Below are 22,926 nucleotides of genomic sequence, written 5' to 3' on the forward strand. Positions count from 1 at the left end.
GTGGTCATGTGGATTGCAACGTTGTGAGACAACCATTTGTGTGCCAGCAGGGATGTACCTAATAAAGTGGCAGCACAGTGTTTGTATCCATATAATGGATACATAAAATGTGCGCACATCTGTTTCTAAATTCTGAACCTAGTAAACTGCATTACGAAGGCGTTGACAGTATACATACTACAATTGTTTAATTTTATTAAATCAGAGTCTGAAATATGTGTTGCATTTCACACGCTGTTCATTATATAGTATTACAAAACTTTGGGGGTGACGTGCAGTGAATTTAAAAAAGTTACTTATATATGTTACTAGTTAATCGATTGGTAACAAGACAGTTTACTTTTCGCTTCTATATACTTTTCATATCTTAAACGTATCTAGAATGAGATATAGTAGTGGATGTTCCTGTAAAATTCTTCCTTTAAAAAGCATATTTTCATATTTTTTGCTTTGTTATTTATTAATAACAATCTAAGTTAAGAGTATTAATAAGTATTTCTTATTAATTACTAATATTACTAAATTAAACGTTTTCTTGTAAAATTTATGTATCTTTATTTTTTCAGGGAGATCTTGGAAAAGACAACAGAAGGTGAGATATGAAAAATTTATGTGAACTATTGACAAACAGTGATCTCTTTTATATTAACTGAATCCTGAGTTGAAGTTCTATTTTAAGATATTAACACTTCTTCTTGCATTCCAGATTTGATCCATGCTGCCAAAGACGGTGACCTAGCTGAGGTAAGCATTTTCAGCTGACATATTGATTTTGTTATTCTGTTTATAGAACTAATTACGTAAAATCTATCACAGGTTAGTTATAGAGATTTTATTTATTTTTTCTCCCTAGATGGAAAGGCTACAAAGGAATGGTTACAGCCTTTTAGCTGTAGACCAATGGGGAATGACGTCACTACACCACGCGGCTCGCTATGGCCACACAGATATCGTGAGGTACCTGATTGTTTATGGTAGGTGCAAGCAATGCAAGAATTCAAATGACATTAATTAATTTATTAATTAGTACTGTGGGAAATTATTTTTTATAAGTTTAACATTTTAGTTTTATGGAGAACTTCTTGAAGTCTCTTTTTAAGACTGCTGTACAAATTGGAGCAGTGTGGCATTAAGGGCAAGTTGCTGCAATGGATAAAGGGATGGTTAAGTGGGAGAAGGCAGAGAGTGGCAATCAATGGACATGGGCTAATGTGGAGTCCTCCAAGGTTCGATATTGGACCCATTGTTGTTTTATCTTTTTATCAGTGATTTTGATGAAGGCATATAAGGCTTAATGTCCAAGTTTAAAAATGATATACAAAGTTTGGCAGGGTTGTTAATGACAATATGCTACTGAAACAGGATCTAGAAAAGTTGGGCAGATGGGCTGAGAAATGACAACTGAAGTTTAACTTTGATAAATGCAAAGTACTGCATATGGGTAGCAGTAACTCCAGAATAACGTACCAACTGTGCAGTACTACACTTAGGGTAGTGGAGAATGAAATAGACCTGGGGGTAATTGTGCAATCAGATATGAAGTTCTCTGAGCAATGCAGACAGGCTGCTGGGACAGCTCATGGAATTTTGTATAAGGCAATGGTCAGGCCACATCTTGAGTACTGCATACAGGTCTGGAAACCGCATTTTAGGAAGGATGTGGAGTGTTGGAACGAGTACAGAGAATGGCAACGAGATTGGCGGGGGTAACAAAGGTGTGCTCTTAAATAAGACTTCAGTTCTGCAAACTGCAGCGTCTAGGCGCCTGCGAGGTGATCTGATTGAGGTGTTTAAAGCTTTGAATGGACTGAGAAAGCTCAATGTTGATCAGACCACACACATGAGGGGACACAAATTCAAATTGAGGAAGGACGGTTGCAGAATAGATGCGCGGAAATTTTCCTTTAGCCAGCGGCTGGTTGATTGGTGGAACAAACTTCCATCCGTTGTTGTGAAAGTAGATAGTTTAAATAAATTCAAGGAAGAGCTCGACAAACTATTGGAGAGAATGAGGAGGTGAATATTCTTTCTCGGATGCCTCCATTTATGCCCCAAGTAAGTATACTATTAACATTAAGGTTACCCAATCCATTCAAATCTTTAAACATCTCAATCAGATCTAGCAGGTGACTAGTCTCCAGACGTTTCAGTTCGCAGAACCGAAGCCCTTTCTTGTAAGAGTACCCTTTTTTGTCCTTGACTAATCTTATTGTCCTTCTCTGTACCCGCTAAAACCAATTCATATCCTTCTTAAAATGAGGCTTCCATGCCTGAATACAATGCTCAAGATGTGGCCTAACCATTGCTTTATACAACAGGTAATATTGATCTTAATTATAACTCAATGACTTTTAGTTACTGTCTTTACTAATCTAACATTAAAAATAGCAAGAGCTTCTTTTTAAGTAATTCACCTATCTCTTTGGTTAAATGATCACGAAGAATTTAGATGGAAGAATTTTAAAACTTATTAAAAAATTAAATAAAACAACCGACCTCATTCATCTGAATGTATCCAGTCGAAGTTAGTTACAAAGATCGCAACATTTTTAAAACTTTTTTTACCCTATTTAAAAAAAAATTTGCTTGTTTATTTTCATATAATATTAATTAAGAAATTTTTATATGAGAAATGTCTAGATGTAAGAATCTGTACATAGATGTCATTCAGAATCAGAAACATTTTATGAGGCCTAAATGAGTTGTCCTTTTTCACGAAGAGAAAAATTGAAGTGAACGCGATTTTTTTTCCTGTTTTCTCCTGTTGCCAGGAGAAAACAAGAAACTGAATGATGTGTGGCAACCTTGTTATACACTGTTTCAACGTGTAGCAAGATAAGACAGAAATTCTAGTTTCCCTCATGGCACTAGATTCTACTCAAGTTCTGGACACTTGCCAGATTGAAAGAATGTTATGGTGTAGATGCATCACCGAATTAGTCCAGTTTCTCAACCAAATTCGAAAGTAATACAAAATTATTCCATATTATTAGGTTGATTTAATGAATAGTGCTTAGAGCAAGTATAATATTAATTTGACTTTTCTCACGTGATTATTTTTGCTATTTTGTTTATATATAGAACCTCAGTTATTTTGAATTTTTGTGATCCGAAGATTCAGATCAAAAAAATTCACCCATATTTTCATAGTGCCAAAGAAATTCGAGTTTCGAGGGATTGTTCTGAGTGCTCAAAGAGAATTCTTTACAAAGTTCGAAGTAGTTAACGATGAAGAGATATTTCTGGAACAAAGATGTAAGATAATGAGGTTTCATTAAAATGCAGTATGGTAATGAATCTCTTTTATGATTCATTAAAACTTGGTACGATATTTAAAGCGCGTCCAGTTCCTTTCTTGAAATCGCAATGGGCATCTTAATTTTGTATACTCTCTGTTGTAGACTTTCTTTGAAGAAAAAAAAAAAAAAAACAGATCCTGCATTTTGAGAACAGGATATGTTTGAAGCTGGGGAAATCAAGGTATCAAACAATTCTTAAATATTTCTGGGTATTTCTAGAAGCATTCCTTAAATTCTAATTCTTTTGAGGTAATTTACAAATTTGTGTAGAATTTTCTCCAGTGAAAAACCAAAGAAACAGCTGCTTGGCTGCTATTCTTGTTTTCAGCAGCACTCTGATTTCCAGACATCTTTCTTTGGATTAGCTCCAACTTTTTGCCTCTCGATATAAGCCAATTACAAATATCGCTTTCTCTGCATACAAAAAGGAAAACAAAACAAACTTGAATGTCCTCTTTTGCTGTGGGCATTGCTTTTTAAACTGTCTAACTCTATACAAATTATAAATCTCTCTCTATCACGGAATATTCTTACGTATCTGATGAAAGCGCCAACAATTTGGGAATTTTAAAATAATGCATCCACTGGAACTAGTTTCAGTGGATGCATTTTCAGACCAATAGAAATCCGATAATGATAACCGGATTTCTATTGGTCTGATTTTAATAAAATTTGGAACAGCTCGACAAATATTTTTAAAAGGCTCAAATATAAAATTTCATAAAAATCCATCCACTAGGAAACGAATTATTAGATGGGGACCAATGGACATGGTGAAGACAATTATGCATTATGTATATATGTTGACATATATTTTTTACCTTGAATTCAAACGCATTTAGTGGGAAAATATGAATTTCTCTTAGGCCTTTGATATTATTTACCTTGGCCTTTGAAAAAAAAATAATGTCCATCATTTAAAAACAAGTCCATAGAAGAGATGCTGGTCAATTCTGATTTGCTTACCCGGTCTTAAATTTACAGGAAGTACCCATATAACGCTTGATTGCCTTCCTCTTCAGATCTGCTCCTACAAAGCTGCCAAGAACATTCCAAAGGAAATAATTAAGACTATCGTCATTCAATTTCATGCTTTTAATGAAAGCCACAAATGGCTCATTTAAGTGTTATCCCTAATAGTATCTAATGATTCTTAATTAGTGCGCAATTCGTACAGGAAGATCAGTATTTGTTCGTATAGACGCACAAAGAAATACTGATCAAACGCAGCCCTGATCTCTCTTTGTGAGGTTCCATCATGTGGTCTCTTTGACATCGCTTTGGAAAATATTTCCCAATAAAACTCCCAACTTCGGCCGGCTCCGCTACCTTCAGATAGAGTTGGGGTGGGTAATAGGGGGGATGACTGCCCACAAATAGCATCCGTGATGACGGGAAGCGAAGCCGCTGACGGAGACGGGCTTTGTGGCTAGTGATGGCGCGTTCGCATCTTTCACATGAACGACCCAGCGAAATGAGGAAAAGGTAATTTAATGGGCATGCCGATTAGGATACATTGTGCTGGCGTTTTGCTGATAGAAGTCTGAGCGCGCGCGTTGCTATCCATATGAAGTAGGGCTATAGAAAAGGCGCCCCGAGTTCTTCTGGAGTACTAGGCATTGTGGGTAATGAGTTCATTCCACTGTATACTTAACGCTCAAGTACTTAACACGCAGAAATGAGGCTTGCCAAGTGAATATGCGAAGTATTAATGTTTGATGTTAATTTTGTAATGAATTGTAGGTGGCACTGAGGTAATTCAATGCTGCGTTGCTTAAGATAACCTCACGGTCTCGAATATTCTTCCAAATCTTCGCCATTTAAGTTTTGTATTGATTTGTGGTAATGTTAGCCTTTGCTCTTCTGTGGTTTAGAGATGAAGCTTTTTTTTTTTTTTTTTTTTTTTCAACTGCAGTCGGAAACCTTTTAAACTAAACGTCCCGTTTTTAATTTAAAGATGTATCCAACTGCATCATTAAACCTTACCAAATAGTTTCAATAACTTTGACTGCAATTAAATTTATATAGTCAAATTGTAATTTCATTATTACACTAATTTTAAAATTTAGTTGGTTTAATAAATTTGGAAGAGAGAGATAACTTCGTTAATAAATTTTCTACATACAAAACATATGTATGCGCGCGCGCGCGCATACATATATGTTTTGTATGTAGAAAATTTATTAACACACACACACACTGGACTCTGTAACCCCTCTGAATGTTGCAGGAGGTATATTATACCATGTCGCCATGATTGCGTCCATAGATTTTCGAGATAGTCCATGGTGGAGTATCTGATGATCCACATAATCCCAGAGATATTCTATGGCACTCATATCCTCAGAATCCGGCGATTAAGGTAGCGCCTGGAATTCACTTTCCTGTTCGGCGAACCACTCTCGAATAATACCGGCAATATGGCAGGACATATTATTCTTCTGGAGAATGCCTGTGATACCCTGGAAGACAGTCACCATCAAGGGGTGTACCTGGTAAGCCATAATGGATAAGTAGTTTCTAGCATTCACAGTGGGTATGAGGGCTCCAATACCAAAACTCTGATACTCTGGATGACCTCTGGTTAAAGACCATGGTCATGTGTATGTGTTCCCTGTTGTGGAATCTAGGCATATGCCTATCTGTGATGGTATACAGAATCTCTGTAAAACGGGCCTAAAGTAGCATTAATGTATGTTTCCGTGTGTATTAGTGTATCTACTGCAGTATGTGGTGTTTATGTCAGGCCACTTTGCCACCAGGGAGCAGCTAGTACCTGGAGAGCTGATTCCTGGTGCCCATCTCTGAGCACGTGAAGCCGGGCCTGGTCCAATTTTCTCTGCCAAGCAGAGGATCCCGCATCCGCTGGTGGATATGCCATACAGTGGATGCCGGCGATCCCGTACTCAGGTTGCCAAATCCCGAGTACCAGCGAGGAAGAAAAATTCCCAAACTCTGGGTGAGGGAGTCAATAGTATGGTCATCGATTTTAAAATTCTTTTCTTCTCAATGTTAGTACTAGTAATTATTAATATATTAGAGAAGTTATTCCAATACCTTACCTTTCTTTAAGTGATATATAAATCCTTTGTGTGATATTTGCAAATCCAGGGGTAAAACCCCAGCTATCACCTGCAAGGCGTTTGTTGAAACTGACCCACATACTCGATATATAGCCAGTAGCATTATTCGCTGAATAGTAACCTAAGCATTTAAAACATTTGGAAACAAGAGTAAATCTTCGAAATTTATACGAAGAGTAATTTAAGAATACCCTGTCTTTTTTGCAAAAATTCATTTCAAATGTCTAGAAGAGAGCCCAATAACCCAATTAGTAGTCTTTGCCTTAAATCTTATATTAGTCTGTATTTCTATGCAAAAGATGTCTGAAGTTTCAGACAACTTTTGCATAGAAAGCCTATCCTTCATCTCCCTTGAGCTATTTAATTGATCTCCCATATTACCAGTTTCCACCTTATCAGTATATGTCATAGTCTGCTCCCCGAATAGTTGACCTCTCACTATATCATCAATCAGTGAAGCTTTCACTTGCAATTCACTTATTCTCGCCTTCAACCTTTCATTATCTATAATTAATACTATTGGTGACCGTCTCCATATTATCCACTTATCCCAAGCATAATTAGAAGTTGTTTTGGTTATTTTATTCATTTGTCATATAGTCAACTACTAGTTTTTTTTTTGTTTTTTTTTTAAATTTATAACTAATTCATAGATAGATGTCACATCTTCATACCCGTTTTGTTGCTCGTGTATGTTACTCACAATTATACCACTTTCCCCTCACACTTAAATCTTTTTTCTCTTTTAGATTCTTCCTGCAAAATAAAATCTTATATTTCCTCCAGATCTTGCACAAGATCTACCTCACATTCTAAATTAGCTTTAAATTGTCATCAACCGATGACTATGGAATTGATGAAATTTTTTGCACTCTTCCTTTAATAGTTTTATTATCAGACTTTTTTTCTCCACTGGCCTGGGTAACTTAGAACTTCTTAATACTGCAGAAGGCAATGGAGGAAATTCTGTACTTTTCCTACTTACCTTAACACCCACTAACTTCCTTTCTTGGTTTTTATTACCCATTTTATCAAAAATACAGTTAAAACAGATATTGTACCCAATACCCTTAATACACCAAGGCTCTCTAATATTTTCCCGCCAAATCAAAGATAGCGATAAGTGATCGTTACCACACGGTGGCCATGTTGTACCAGCCAGTGTGGTAACAGTAAACCTTATAAAAAGCAATTCCTCTATAATTTATTATCACTTTACCTTAAGAATGTAACAGAGAACAAGGAACACTTCCAGAATATCACAACTTCCAACTGCAATTCAACCCCGATAATCCGCGAGCACAGCAAAAACACAACCACTCATCATCATCATCCATTTTCAATCCACTGCAGGATGAAGGCCTCTCCAGCAACTTTCCAGTTCCTTCTGTTTTGTGCAATGGCCATCCATTTACTACCCACAAACTCATGAATTTCATCTATCCATCTCCGCCGTTGTCTTCCAGGTTTTCTTCTAGCTCCTCTTGGGTACTATTCTGTTATTTTCTTTGTCCATCTGTCATCATGTCTTCGAGCTATGTGTCCTGCCTGAGACCATTTCAGTTCTTTAGTTTTGATAAGAATGTCCTTTACTTGAGTTTGTTGCCTAATCCATGTGTTTCTCTTCTTATCTAACAGTCTGATTCCCAATATAATTCGTTCCATTCTTCGCTGTGTAGTTCTCAGCTTCTCTTCCATTCTTTTGGTGAGTGCCCAAGTTTCACTTCCATAAGTCATGGTGGGGAGTATACATTGGTTCATTATTTTACGTTTCAGACAAACTGGGATATTGCTCTTCAGTACGTGACTATATTTCCTGAATGCTATCCATCCAAAATTTATTCTTCTCTTGACTTCCAGCCATTTATCCTTATTACAGCTAATAACTTGTCCCAGATAAGTATATGACTGCACCTTTTCAATTACTGCTCCTTCAATCATTATTTCCCTTTCTGTGGCATACTTGTTCATCATTACTTTTGTTTTAGCCATATTCACCTTTAGTCCAAAATCCTTACCAACTGTGCATAACTGATTAAGATTTTCCTCTAATTCTTTGGGATCGTGGCTTATGACCACAATGTCATCTGCAAATCGTAAATGGTTTAGGTACTCTCCGTTCACATTGACTCCTTTCTGTGACCAGTCTAATCTTCTGAAAGCTTCCTAAAGGGCAGCAGTAAACAGCTTCGGAGATATTGTGTCTCCTTGTCGAACTCCTTTCTCGATTTTAAATTTCCTACTGTCTTTGTCTAGTCTAATAAAGGAGGTAGCACTCTCGTATATTTTCTTCAAAATCATAATATATGGGGTATCTATGCCTTGTCTTTCCAGTGCCCGAAACATTGCCTTATGCTGTATGGAGTCAAATACCTTTTCATAATCCACAAATGCCAGGCATAATGGTGTTTTATATTCATTTGCTTTCTCCATTAGCTGTGATATTACGTGAAGGTGATCGATAGTTGAGAATCCTGTCCTAAAGCCAGCTTGCTCTTTCGGTTGATTCTCATCAACCGAAAGACAACCACTCAACTACTTGGTACTCTCGAACCCATCAAAACCATGGTCAACTGTTCCGTCCATCAATACCATCGATGAGACATGGGGGCACCGCCGTTGGCCATGGCCTGGCGAGTGCTGTTCTGTACACTCTTGAACACCTTGTCTACCGCACTCCACGAACAGCCCACAAGATTTGTGGTTTTCATAATAATGCTTTATAAGATTTCGCGTAATAAGATGCTTTGTGCGTATATAATACTGTTGCACGAATGGTCAGGAGAGTGAAGATTGGTTGCGAACTGTAGAGGGAATTACAGGAAACTTTTTTTTTTTCTGGGGATTCTCCTCATTTAGATATATCCTAGCAGGCTGAAATTCGTAAGAGTAACAAAGAATACGTAGGATCATTTGATGTGGAGTTATTTTCCTTAGTGGAACTGGGTGCTGCATTGACTAAACTTAATTTTACAAAGTGTCCAGGATTAGACTTAATTGAAAATCAGGTGTTGATTAAATTTTTTGATTTGTTTTCAAATGTTCTATTTAATGTTTTTAATAAATGTCTTCTTGAAGGAATATTTCCTTGGAAGATAGCTCTCCTTAAAATTTTGCATAAACCAGGGAAGCTTAAGACAGATCCTAGGGCATATAGGCTCATTTCACCTTTTTTTTTTTTTTTTTTTTTTTTTGTTAGTTGTTGGTGCATCGGCTTCTGTGGCCGTAATGTACTCCCAAAGTTTTTGCATTTTTACTCTGATCCAAACCCGAGGTGGGATTCGAACCCGCGACCTTTCGGTTGCCAGGCAGGCACTTTACCCACCTAACTAGCCCGGTCGGCTCACTTCACCTCTTGCCAGCCTTGGAAAATTATTTGAGAGATTATTAGCACCCAGAATTTTGAAAATGCTATTTTGTCGCTGTTAAATTATATCGTGGCTCTCAAACTAAATATGTTCTCACGGTATTAGACTTTGAAGGAGCATTTGACTCGCTTTGGTGGAGAGTGCTCTCCGGTCCTTGCGAATGGCACATTGTAAAATAATTATATATGTCAGGTTCTACGCTCATATTTTCAGAATAGAATTATTAAGGTTCGCGCAAAACAGTTGATATATAGCAGACAAGGCTTTAGAGGATGCCCCGGGTTTCGATTTTAGGTCCTTTTGTTGTGGAATGCTGTTCTCGATCAATGGTTGATTCGTGAGAGTACTGGCGAATACATCAAGATTGTTTATGCAGATGATCTTGTGATCTTTCAGGACTCTCAAGAGCGGTTTTGGAGCAACGTATTCAAGCAGTATATGATGATTTACTGAATTGGGCTAAGTTAAACAAGTTAAGGATCTCTCCCACAAAAACAAACTTCACGGTCTTTAAAAAGCAATTTGACTATTTCTGGCTCCCTAGGGTATTGCTGGATGGGGTTCACATCCTTTGTTTCAGATGCTAAGTATTTGGTCTAATATTAGATGATAGACGTAACTTTTTACTCCATGTGAATACAATTATTGAAAAGATTAGGAACTTCACAGCTTCTGTAGTGAGAATTTCAAGAAAATAATGGGGATCAAACAAGAAAACCTTGATTCTATACTACAAAACGATATTGTTACTAATTGCTGCATGTGCTGCTGGAGTGTGATTTGAGATTGTCGCCAAAGTTAAAGTAAGATCTAAATTATTATCATTACAACGATCTATGTTGTTGACCATTCTTTCAGCTCCAAGGACGGGTTCTACAGGTGCCTTACAAGTGATTGCGGGAATATTCCCTTGGATTGATTTACAGATTCCCGTGGTATGATTTACAGACTGAAGAAAGGCATATCAACTAATATTATGAACATTACATCAGATCCTACTCATAACATTTAAGGAAGAAAAAACTAGATTTAGGGGTTAATTAGTTCACAAGTTATTAGCTGTAATGATAAATGGCTGGAAGTCAAGAGAAGGATAAATTTTGGATGGCCAGCATTCAGGAAATATAGTCACATACTGAAGAGCAATATCCCAGTTTGTCTGAAACGTAAAATAATGAACCAATGTATACTCCTCACCATGATTTATGGAAGTGAAACTTGGACACTCACCAAAAGAATGGAAGAGAAGCTGAGAACTACACATCAAAGAATGGAACGAATTATATTGGGAATCAGACTGTTAGGTAAGAAGAGAAACACATGGATTAGGCAGCAAACTCAAGTAAAGGACATTCTTATCAAAACTAAAGAACTAAAATGGTCTGGGGGCAGGATACATAGCTCGAAGACATGATGACAGGTGGACTAAGAAAATAACAGAATGGTACCCAAGAGGAGCTAGAAGAAAACCTGGAAGCCAACAGCGGAGATGGATAGATGAAATTCATGAGTTTGCGGGTAGTAAATGGATGCCCATTGCACAAAACAGAAGGAACTGGAAAGTTGCTTCATCCTGCAGTGGATTGAAAATGGCTGATGATAGTTCACTTATGGCAGGAACATTGGAGTTCGAGCTAGTTTGGTGCAGTGACAAGGAAATATATTCCTCAATTGGAGTCTGTGTTCTAAGGTGATTGTTATTGGTTTTTCTCCATCTATGCAAACCCGTTATTTGCTAACGGGACATGGCTCAGAGCGAAGTTGATTCGAAGAGATCTGGAACCGGATCCTAATTACTCATGTGGTGAAGAGGAGGACATGGCTGCACGTTCTATTTCATTGTCAACAATATTCTGCAGAAAGACAAGTGTTACTGAATTCAGTTCCAGAATTAATAAAAACTTGTATGATTCTTCTTGTTTTAAACTCAGTTCACTTTAAAACATTCCAAGAATTTTCTGCAGCTGTGTTTAATAAAAGGACTGTGATAAGAAATCCATTGATAGCTTGAAGAGGACTGAAGGTCTCTAATATCAATTGTGAAGTTTGTATGATGGCTCATCTGAACTTTGGAGAACCGGACCCGGCTCATTGTGTTGGGTCTAGCTCTCCGAAGTAGTAACCACTAGTTTTTTTTTTTCCGGTACCCGGAATTTTCAAATTCTACAAGTTCATGATTCAAATTCTATTCACCATTGATATTAGTCTTATTAATGTAATCGAGTGTTATTATCAGATTGTCTGCTAATCCATTTTGTTTTTTGATGTTTTCTTGTAGGACCACAGACAATGATTGATATGATAGACAATGAGAAGTAAGTATTTCAATGCCTAATATTTATTAATGCATAATAGAGTAGTTTTCGTCATTCGAGTTAAAATGAATAGAGTTTTGTATACTCTCGCGAAAGTCCTTTAAAGAACCTTGAGACACCTTGGTTGAGAAACACTAGCGTAATTTTTGGGTGTGTAAAAAAAGATAATTTTTAAGCAAGTCGAGAGACGAGTTAACCAGAAATAAAATTCCTCTGACTCGTCCAATAAGTGTGAACCCACAAAATTGCAAAACCTGTGGGTTAACTGCCATAAATACGCTTCGTGGTGTTGTAAAAGTTAAGATGTCAACAAAAGCCTGTTCTATACGTGCATAAAACTCCAGAGAAATCCCGTATCCACTTATAAAAGTAACAATTAGTTTATTGGCTCTTGGATTAGAACTTTCTTTTCGTCTCTATCTGAGGACAGTCATATTTACTGCTTATACAATATAATTTGATCTAATTTTAACTTAGATCTTTGACTTTTGTTTGTCGGAGCACTTTTAAGGTACAGTTGGAACGATCAACTCAATAGGGTTACAGTTTGGCTCCTGCGCATTCTTGCCACTATGTAGGGCTGCATTTCTCAGCACCACGAAATGGCGCTTTGTGGGTTCTGTGGGTTAGAATTTTATGGCTGATGATGCCATTATGAACAAGTGATTTTTAGTAGTTTCAGAGGAAACTTTCTTCTCTCTAGGGAGACGTCAATTGACATTTCGCTGGACAGCAGTCAACGACTGAAATATGATTCATTTGCAGTTCTGCCGACCGGGCTAGCCGAGTGGGTAAAGTACCTGCCCGGCAACCCAAAGGTTGCGGGTTCGATTCCCGCCTTGGGCTTGGATCAAAGTACTGCAAAAACCTTGGGAGGTGCAATATGGCCATAGAAGCCGATGCGCCAACAACTACCAAATCAAAAAAAAAAAAAAAAAAATTTGCAGTTCTGGAGTTCACAAGCGCTGGTATTCCCTTGTAGAAGTGTTATTGTGGGCTTTCCTGCCCACAATAACACGTAGGACCCAAAAAAATGTCGTGATCATCTTATCGATTTCGACTCCTATGATCCTTTGTGGCACCAGCCGTCAGAATTTCTCCAACTGAAGTCGTCAACACTAGAGGACGCCACTTACGTGGTTACAACTCTACATAACGATGTACACTGTTCTACCACTTTATTAGGTATACCTACCTAGTAGCGTGTTGAGCCTTCAAAATAGCCTGAATTCGTCTATTCATGGATTGAACAAGATGCTGAAAACGTTGTGCAGGAATGGAGTACCATGCAGACATGAGTGTGTCACGCAGTTTCTTGAGATTCGACGGAGGTGTAGGTCTGCAGCGAACAGCCCTTTCCAGCTCATTCCAAAGATGTTCAATAGGATTGAGATCCGTGGACTGAGCGGGCCACTGCAGCAAAGAAAAAGTCCATTGTCATGTTCCTGGAACCATTCCATAGTGATTCGGGCTTAGTGCACCGGCGCATTATCCTGCTAGAAGTAACCATCTGACTGAGGATAAACTGTCAATATGAACGGATGCACTTGGTCAGCAACGATGTTTAGGTACGATGCGGCATTCAGACGTGAATCTATGGGTGTCGATGGACCCAACGTGTGCCAAGAAAGCATTCTCCACACCATAACACTGCCCCCACCACCTTGCACAGTAGTCGTCAGACACGACGAGTCCATGGATTCACGTTGTTTACGCCAAATTCTGAGCCTTCCATCAACATGATGCACCAGGAACTTCAACTCGTCAGACCAAGCAACTGTTTTCCAATCCTCGATAGTCCAGTGCTGGTGTTGCTGTGCCCACAGGTGGCATGCTCTTTTGTTCTTCATTGATGACAAAGGTAGGCGATGTGGCCGTCGGCTGTTGTAGCCCATTCGCGACAAAGTGCGACTAGTGGTCCGTTGCGATATTTTGTTCTGCGCACCAAGGTTGTATTCTGATGTGATGTGCAACATTGTGGCCCGTCTATTTTCTTGTACAATTCTAGCCATCCTCCTCTGACCTCTCTCATCAGTAAGCGATTTTCTTCCACAGGAGTGCCGTTGAGAGGATGTTTTCTGTTGTTGCACCATTCTCGATACACCCTTGAAACTGTGGTGCGTGAAAAGTTCAGGACAACTGCCGTTTCAGAGATGCTTTGTCCAGCACGTCTTGCACCTGCTACCATGCCACATTCAAAGTCCGCTAGATCACACTTCTTTTCCCCATTCTTGCTACTGTTTGTACGCTTAACTGATAGTAGAAAGGTTGTTCTGCTGCATTTATATCCACAACTGTGGTCATGTGAATTGCAACGTTGTGGGACAAATCATTTGTGTGCACAGCAGGGGTGTACCTAATAAAGTGGCAGCACAGTGTATATCTTTGTAATGTAGTGCTTCAATGTTGGTTAATGCTACAGCTGCAGAAAGGCATTCCAAATCTTATTTACCAATAAGGTGGGTGGGACCATCACGCTTGAACAGAGAAGCGAGGTCATACCTGGATGAACGTTTAACCGATTAGCGGATTTGGGTATGGAATGGCCAAATCTCGCAAATGCTATTTCATTTAAATATGACAAACTCGCTTAAAATAAAATTAATTGCTTTGTACTTATTTTCTGCATAACTTATTTACTAGAATGAAATTTCTTCAGTGTTGCTATAGAAACATTGAAGGTTTTAGTAAGATCTAAATGTTTAATTATACATATTATTAATTACGCCTGATATTTTACTAATTGATGGCATTACTTGTTGGTCATTTATTCATTGCTATGAAAGGTAAAAATATTGGTAAATGTCTCGAGAATTCCTTTTTTCATTTCAGAGGACAAACAGCGCTACATAAAGCTGCCGCTAGGGGGCGACACCAGATTTGTTGTATGCTTGTTTCGGCGGGTGCTTCGATTTCCAAACTTGACAAAAGAGTAAGTACCAGATGGAGGGAGTTGTTTTGTTTTTTTTTTTGTTTTGTTTATTTATTTAATTTATATATTTATTTTTAAATAACTGAAATCATTAAATATGGAGGCGCCCTCTATAAGTGATAGCAATCTTAAATTCTTAAAATATTATTCTGAAGATGAAAAAAGCTGATTTTAAGCGAACCGATTATATATATATTTTTTATTTATTTATTATTTATTTTATCATATTTAGGGTTGCACTGCCAGGAAATTAGCAGAAATTGCAGGGGACGTTGAACTGGCATATTATTTAAAAAGTAAGTAGACAAGTAATCTTTGTAAATATAAATACTGGAATTTTACATTTAAACTGAGTATGGAAACGTTTATACAATTAATATTTATATCTTTTAGATATAAATTCAATATTTTAATCTCTTAGTTATCTAATAAGGATTAAATCAGATTTATGTTTCAAGTTCTGAATATGTCTGTGTATGATATTTCAGTTAGACTAGAATGATTTAAAAATAGTTTTTATTATCCGAAATTTAAATTTGTCTCGCGCTTTATTTTCAGAACAGGAACAATTTCAACTTCTCGGAAGAGGTAAAGAGACAGTTGTGTGACCACACACCCGATGTGTAGCTTCTCAACTTTCCTCTGTGGACGAGTCAAAAGACGACCAGAGCCATTTGCCTTAAAGTACAATCATGAGGAAGAACTTGGTACCTTAGTATGGATATACATTCCATACCGAGCTCAGTGTTTGTATACAAAGTCCTTTGAATGGATTACCGGTTCTTGACAAACCTCTTTCCCCACCTCTAAGTGCCCAATAATTGAAAATGCAGGTGCTGCATGCCCCGATGATCCATGGCAGGAAGTGTCGATCCATAAAGAGAATGTTTCAGTACAGTGCACGGCCATCGGTTCACTTCCATTTCATAAGAAACGTAAAGTGGAAAAAAATAAAATAAAAACAAGTTCCTATTCTTACATAGACTGTATACCCAACTGGAAGTAGAAGAATCCGCTTGAAGAGACCTCATTTTCTAATCTGAACTATGCATGTATATAGGCCTCTACTCCCATTTGTTGCTATGGTGACATGACGAAGATTTATTTTTACTTTTTCTTTTTTTTTTTTTTTTGCAAGAAAAAACTATGCACTTTCAACAACACATATCAGCCATCAGTGGTACACTGTATAAACATTAGACACCATTAAATTATTGGATACCTAATTTGTGTGTGTTTATTTACTTAAGAAAATAAATAATATTTGAATATTTTAGAACTTGTGAAGCATTCGCTGATCTATAAATCTACAATTATGCTAATTTCGGCTGGCAAATTGCCAAGAAGGAATTTTGGTTAAAAATCTTTCTACTTGGCAACTCGCCAAGAAGCGAATTTTGGTTAAAAATCTTTCTACTTGCCAGCTCGCCAATAAGCGCAACATTTTCAATTTTAAGCTGATATATCGGCATAGTTTGAAATTGAAAATCAAATATTTGGCCCATATTTTCAGAAATTAATTGTGAATTTAATTAACAGCGTATTTTAAACGTCCAGAAGTTTTAATGCAAATTTTTAAATCGACAAAATTTCTATTTTAAAATACGCAATAATTCACTATTTTTTAGAACTTTGTGTTTCGAAAAAATGTTGGATTCTTCTTTACTTGATATGAATTTCATCGGCTACAGATATGATTGGCAGCGACCCCTATCCTTATTTGTCCCTTGACGATATATTTAACATCACTGGATATAAGGAAACATAACTATTGCTCGTTTGAACCTGATCTAAGCTTTCATAAACTGGTTTCAAATTTTAAAGTAATCTAACACTTTCTTTAAATCATTTTACTTGAAACTGGCTAGGGAGGTGCAGCATGCCCATAATGGAGTAAGCAAACAATTTGAAGATTTATAGAAAGATTCAAATTGATGTAAAATAAATGGATTCAAACAGTAGCGTTTGCATCTCATTGGTCTTTAATTGACAGCTGCTAAGCCAATGAAAGGCAAGCGTATTATCTTGTTAGGCTGGGTGATCAATTTTTTTTTTTTTTTTTGGGTTGTTAGTATAAATTAAATTTATTTTATTGTTTAAATATCTTGATTCAGAGCGCTATTTAGCTATGTATTTTTATAATTAAGCCACATAAAGTAATAAACATACACTTTTCTATTATATAGATGTTCTTTTATTTCATACTACATAGGCTACATCTAGTTCATGTGCCACCTGCACTATTTACACAGTTTACAATCGAGAGAAAATAAATAAAAAAAAAAAAACAGCAGCACCCTTCTACCTTGTGTAGCCAGGCACATACATGGGTCATGGTTGTGACACAGGGGTCGTGGGCTGAAGATCTACGAGTCCTCCTTCAACTTCTTAAAAATCATTCTTAGAGAATAAGGTAGACGCTGCACATCTTCGTTTGCCCTTCACTTGGGACCTTTTTGTTTATTAATGTAGACAGTTTGCTCCTTCTGCAGGAGAAACTCCAAGTTCTCTCTTAAAAAGGGGGAAAATTCTTCTGTTACGAAAGAAAGGGCTTAAATTCAAAGATGTGCAGCGTTCTTTATTATTTTTTTCTTCTTCTCCAAAATATGCAGTGGATTAAAAGACTTTGATGTCAGCATCTGGTAGCTTGGACCGCCTTACTTCATATGCTGCTGTTTTTCAAACGAACATTTTTTTTCCTTAAAATAACGTATTTCACTTTAGTTTTATCATATTTAAATCTGTGATCTGCTGAAGTGCTACATATTTTCACGGATAACTTTCACAGGTTAATCTATATTTGGTATTAGGTTTAGTCTGTGCATTGGCTATTATTTTTATTTTATTTTATTTTTTTTACAATCACATCGAATATATTTGTTGGTTTATATAACAATCGTCTTCACAAACACCAGCTAACATGGTACGTATACATACACACACATATAATTTGAGAATATGGTAATAGAAACAGCATACCGAAAAAGCACAAGAAGAAAAATGAAATGATGGGAATTTTCAAAATTGGAATCGCGAAAAAAATGTTTCCCAAACATGAAATGTGAAAAATTTATTCCAGCTTATGAGTTAAAATGATTTAATTAGGGGAAGGGGAGAAATACGACTTTTTTTTTTATTATTTTTTTTTCTGGGCGTGGCATATGTACCAGAAAACACAACAGTGGTTCAACATAACTCCTTGGAAGGAACCTTAAAAAACTAACAGCTTGGTTACACCTCCAACCGTTATAAGTTGTAACCCACATTGAGCACAATGTCGACTAACATCTGCTTGAATCAATCAAAAAAGTCGCAGATATAAAAATGCAATAAAAAACGAATTTTTAAATCCAGTGAAACCCCAAAGGAAAAAAAAAAAACAAACACTCAAAATCAACATCTGGACCGTTTCTCATTTCATATTCATGATTTTACAGTACCCCTTATCTTTCTCCTTTCAACACCATTTCAAAAACGGATAAAATTACAAATAAAATCTATATAGATAAGTCAACCATTATAATACAAATCCTGCGTTGTTTATCTCTATTTTACAGTGCACAATGTTAACACTGAGTAAGAAACAGTGCCTTTTGGTCATCCCTACCGTCGGGTCTAGTATACATAACATTTCCTGAGAAGAGTTGGAAAAGAAAAGATCTTTGAACATCCGCCGTCTTCATTTTGAATCGTACTAATTTCACATCCCCCCCAAGATGGCGGACGTGATGAAATAGGTGAAGATTTGTAATAAATCTCTATATATAGTAATAACTGTACAGGCTAAACTTTATCCACTCGCATCATTACACGCCTTCCTAGCGGCATCCCAAAGAGAGAGAGATATTGTCTCGTTAGAGGGTTTATTTTGAATGGTATCACAATAGAAGAGGAAGATAGATATCTGCTCATATGATGATACCATCTTGGACCTCGTCGAGTTTACAGAAATCTGTTTTTCTACTCCTGAAAAACGAAACAAAAAAACAAATAAAAAGAATCTGCCGGCTTCTGGGAGGGGGAAAGATGGGTTGGTGGAATAGTTTAGGAGAAGGAAGACAATTCACAAGACATTTAAAAAGGATGTGGACACTTCTGGTAGCCATTACATGATATGCAACAGTGTTGACAGTATATTTGCCATTGAAAATATCTGGAGAGAGGAAATGGATTGGCATGGATTGGTTTTATTCACCAATGAAACAATAGCAACCAACCACAGTGTGACAAAACGATGAACAGTGGCCTAAGGGGGTGGGATGGGGGGACAAATCTGTTGCGTTGCATTTCTTTTGTTTCCGTTTCTTCTAAGAAGAACTTTGAATAATCCGGAAAATAAACATTCCGTCTAATCCTATGTGCACACTGTGGTTAGGGATTTAAGCAAATATGCTGGAGGAATTGGGAAGGAAACAACGGAGGCTTGGAGGGCCAGGAAAGGCGATGACCTTTGACAGAACTGTACACATAAATCTCTGTAGGAATGATGTATATTTACACAGGAGTTCTCCAGTCTCTGGCAGACATCAGGGTGAATCTGAAAAGTAAAGAAAGGAAAAATAAAAATTCTTAACGCCATTTATAGATGAAAATACCAACATAGTTTACGCATATTTTGTTGGTTTCTTCTGTTAAGTATCCATTAACACGTAAATATGTATAATTATTAAAGAAATGCAATAACATATTCTTTAATAAGTTTACAAGTAAATTAAGATGTTCAAAAATACATGATTTACATACATACCATCTTGATTAACAAAACACACCTTTTATTTAATCTGTCCAAACATGATCGATTTCCTCCTCAGTAAGAGACATCTGACGCGATCTCTCAAGGTATTTTACCATCGGCTTTTTTTTTAACCCTTACAACTTATCAATAATGTTTGCTAGTTATTCCAGTGTGTTCCTCAATCAGTAATTCATTATTTAAAATTTAACCATTTCTTTGAGTATATCTGAATTCCTGACAGAAATTTTAATTTAACAATCTATCGGGTGGCTACTGAGTGAAGATTCTCCACAGAAACTAACCCTCTATCAGATTATTTGACAGTGTGGCTTTAACTTCCAACTGCAGAAAGGGCAGTGGAGTTGTCACTTGTATTCAGTGCTTGCTTCCTTAGAACAGATAACTTTTATCCTTGCTAGATGTACTGTGTGGTTATAATAAAGCATTTTGTAAGTTTTTAAAACTTCCTGTTTTCATGGTAAGAAAACGTTTCTTGGTAAACGACATTTGAGCTGATTTGGTTAAGATTAAAAACAGATGCACGTATACGTGGATGTAGAGTAATGCTACGAGCATAGTAAATAAACTTGGTGAATTTGGACCATTGATCAAGTTATGAAACACGGCCATTGTAATGTTATCGAAGACATGATGCCACTTAGACATCGTAATAAATTACCAACTGTTATCAACGTGCACAGCACGATGAACTGCACATCCTACGACAACTGTACATCCAATAGACAGCACAATGAGCTGCATCCATTTGAATTCATGATCCATACATTACCATCAATTCATAGCACCATGAAATGTGAGCTGAAGGAATTATAATCCATTATGTATTCTTCTATATTCATCATCATATATAATAATTTGCACATATCCATTCAGACGCTTGCACCTCTACTACAGAAAGGACAGGGTGGTGGAGTGATGTTCTTGGTTTTTAAGAAGTACACAGAATCTAAAGCAATGCATTCAGTTGACATGGGTGGCCAGTTCAATGTTGAGTCAGTTTGATGTGACTTAAGTACTGGAAAAACGAAAATGAGAATAGGAGTGTGCCATAGACGTAATGATTCTGATGAGTATAACAAACAACTATACAGAGAAATAAAGTCGGCCAGTAAATCAGAATGTCTTATAATCACTCACAACTAGCAAGACTTTTGTGGATTTATTGGATAACTGTTTTCTACAGCAACAAGAAGAATTCTTGATCTAATTATCAGCAGTGATTATTCATGCATTAAGAATCTGCAGATAAAAGAAACACTAGTGGCAGTGATCACAGTGTACTAATGTGGAATTTACTTAAAGATGTAACTACCATCGAGGGTAAGGTATCCAAGACCACCACAGTGTTCTTTTCACCAACTAAGGAATACTGTTCAAGCTTAGACCTAAATGGATGTCAGATGAATTAATGAGACTTGTGGCAGAGAAGAAAAATGCATGGGATGATTATAAATTAGTACAGATTACAGAAAGCTACAGTAAGTGCAGACTAGTCCGCAATCAAGTCATTAAGGGAGCTAGGCAAGTTAAGGCAGATTATGAGAAGTTTTGTGCGAGAATTCGAAGAAAAGTAGAAAGAATTCTTTGCTTATGCTAAGACCAGAAGGAAGGGGATAAACCAGATTGGTCCACTTGATATGGATGCCATACCAATTAACGATCCTGTTCAAGTTGATAACAAACTGAATAAATATTTTCCATCTACATTCACGCAGATGGAATACGAGATGTGTAACCAGTTCTAACCGGAAACTAATGATCATGTGATAACTGAGAGGAAAGTGGAAGAGAAGTTGTTGAAACTACAAGTAAATAAGGCACCTGGGGATGAGGGAAAGTATGCAGTTATACTAAATGAAGCAGCAAAAGAGGTAAGAAAACCTTCAGCCATAAGGGCATTCTTCAGGGACGGTTCCTAAAGGTTTAAGATTTGCAATTGTATCGCTTATTCATAACGGGGAATTAGAGAGTGAAGTGAGTAATTTCCAGGAAAAATAAATGGAGTCAGTGGGTAAAGAAGCAATGTAGGATTGATTTATTTTGACAGGGATGCAGTTATACAGTAATCACAGCACAGATTTGATAAGGATTGTTTGTCTTGTTTCACCAGCCTGATCAACTACTCTGAAACAGTAACAAAGAAACTGAACCCAAGAAGACAAAATAAAATCAATCACATGATATACGTAAATTCTAGTAAAATCTTTCATAGTGTACCATACTTACAATTTTAATACATTGGAGCACTATAATATTAGGGATAAGTTACTATTATGTATAAAGTGGTGGTGGAGTGGCAGGAGACAGAATGGTTATCACTGCTCTTCACGAATTAATGTTATTAGTGCAGTCCTTCTTGGTGCAGTGCTAAGCCCCTTTCTGTTGTCACAGTATACATTAACGATATTGATGAATACGTATTAAGTTTGATGTCTAATCTTGCTGATGATACCAAAGCGCAGCAACAAGACCTAGAGAAATTAGACAGATGGGCTGAGAAGTGGTAATTAAGGTTTAATATTGATAAATGCAAGACTAACGTACCATTTGGGTGTTGCCACACTCACGGTGGTGGATAATTATGTAGTCCTAATGACGTTCTCTGAGCAGTACAGACATGTTGCTGGGGCAACTCATGGGGTTATATCAGTGATATACTGTGTAGAGGGGTTTAGCCAGATGGGATGAGGAGGTCATTATCTCATTGTATAAGGCAAATGTAAGGTCGCAAGTTGAGTACCACATACAAGCTTGAAAGCGTCATTTTGGGAAGGACGCGGATCGGTTGGAATGGATGCAAAGAAAAGCATCAAGGTTTGTCAGGGATAAAAAAAAAAAATAGCTGCATACAGGGTGAGTCGTGACTTCTCCAATTCCTGAGGTTATTTCGAATAAAAATGGTAAATCGACTTGTGCCCGATTCTGAACTCTTATACAACTATAGCTCTTTGAATTTTAAAAATGACTGTGGAGTTTTGAATGGCAAACAATAATAAAAATGAATGACAATACCCGGACAGAAGCCAAGTAAAATGATTATTTATAAGAGATATATACATCTGTTTATTCTTATCTATTTTTTAACGTTCTCTTTGACATATCAGCGAATTCCATCCAAGTGGCCATCGTGGGTAGCACAGTGGATAGAATCGCAGTTCTCCCCCACACCGGCT

General features: G+C 37.0%; 2 protein-coding genes across 7 annotated transcripts in view; one reads left to right on the top strand and one right to left on the bottom strand.

The window, feature by feature from the left end:
* rdgA (retinal degeneration A) overlaps nucleotides 1-16,223 on the top strand; it is a 126,964-nt gene extending 110,741 nt beyond the window's left edge. The window contains exons 24-30 of the mRNA XM_090386243.1: nucleotides 567-592; nucleotides 707-744; nucleotides 854-974; nucleotides 12,029-12,065; nucleotides 14,898-14,997; nucleotides 15,230-15,293; nucleotides 15,556-16,223. Of these exons, the coding sequence (XP_090242369.1) occupies nucleotides 567-592; nucleotides 707-744; nucleotides 854-974; nucleotides 12,029-12,065; nucleotides 14,898-14,997; nucleotides 15,230-15,293; nucleotides 15,556-15,605 (436 nt within the window). The 3' untranslated portion in view covers nucleotides 15,606-16,223. The remainder of the gene's footprint in view (nucleotides 1-566; nucleotides 593-706; nucleotides 745-853; nucleotides 975-12,028; nucleotides 12,066-14,897; nucleotides 14,998-15,229; nucleotides 15,294-15,555) is intronic.
* Nucleotides 16,224-19,178: 2,955 nt separating this feature from the next.
* Syt1 (Synaptotagmin 1) overlaps nucleotides 19,179-22,926 on the bottom strand; it is a 78,965-nt gene continuing 75,217 nt past the window's right edge. For all 6 annotated transcript variants that reach the window (XM_090386446.1, XM_090386445.1, XM_090386443.1 and 3 more), the window contains exon 10: nucleotides 19,179-19,534. The gene's annotated coding sequence lies outside the window, so the exon portion shown is untranslated. The remainder of the gene's footprint in view (nucleotides 19,535-22,926) is intronic.

Source organism: Mastigoproctus giganteus, chromosome 12 (assembly GCF_048544385.1).
Source record: "Mastigoproctus giganteus isolate SK-2022 chromosome 12, ASM4854438v1, whole genome shotgun sequence".
Classification (NCBI taxonomy): domain Eukaryota; kingdom Metazoa; phylum Arthropoda; class Arachnida; order Uropygi; family Thelyphonidae; genus Mastigoproctus; species Mastigoproctus giganteus.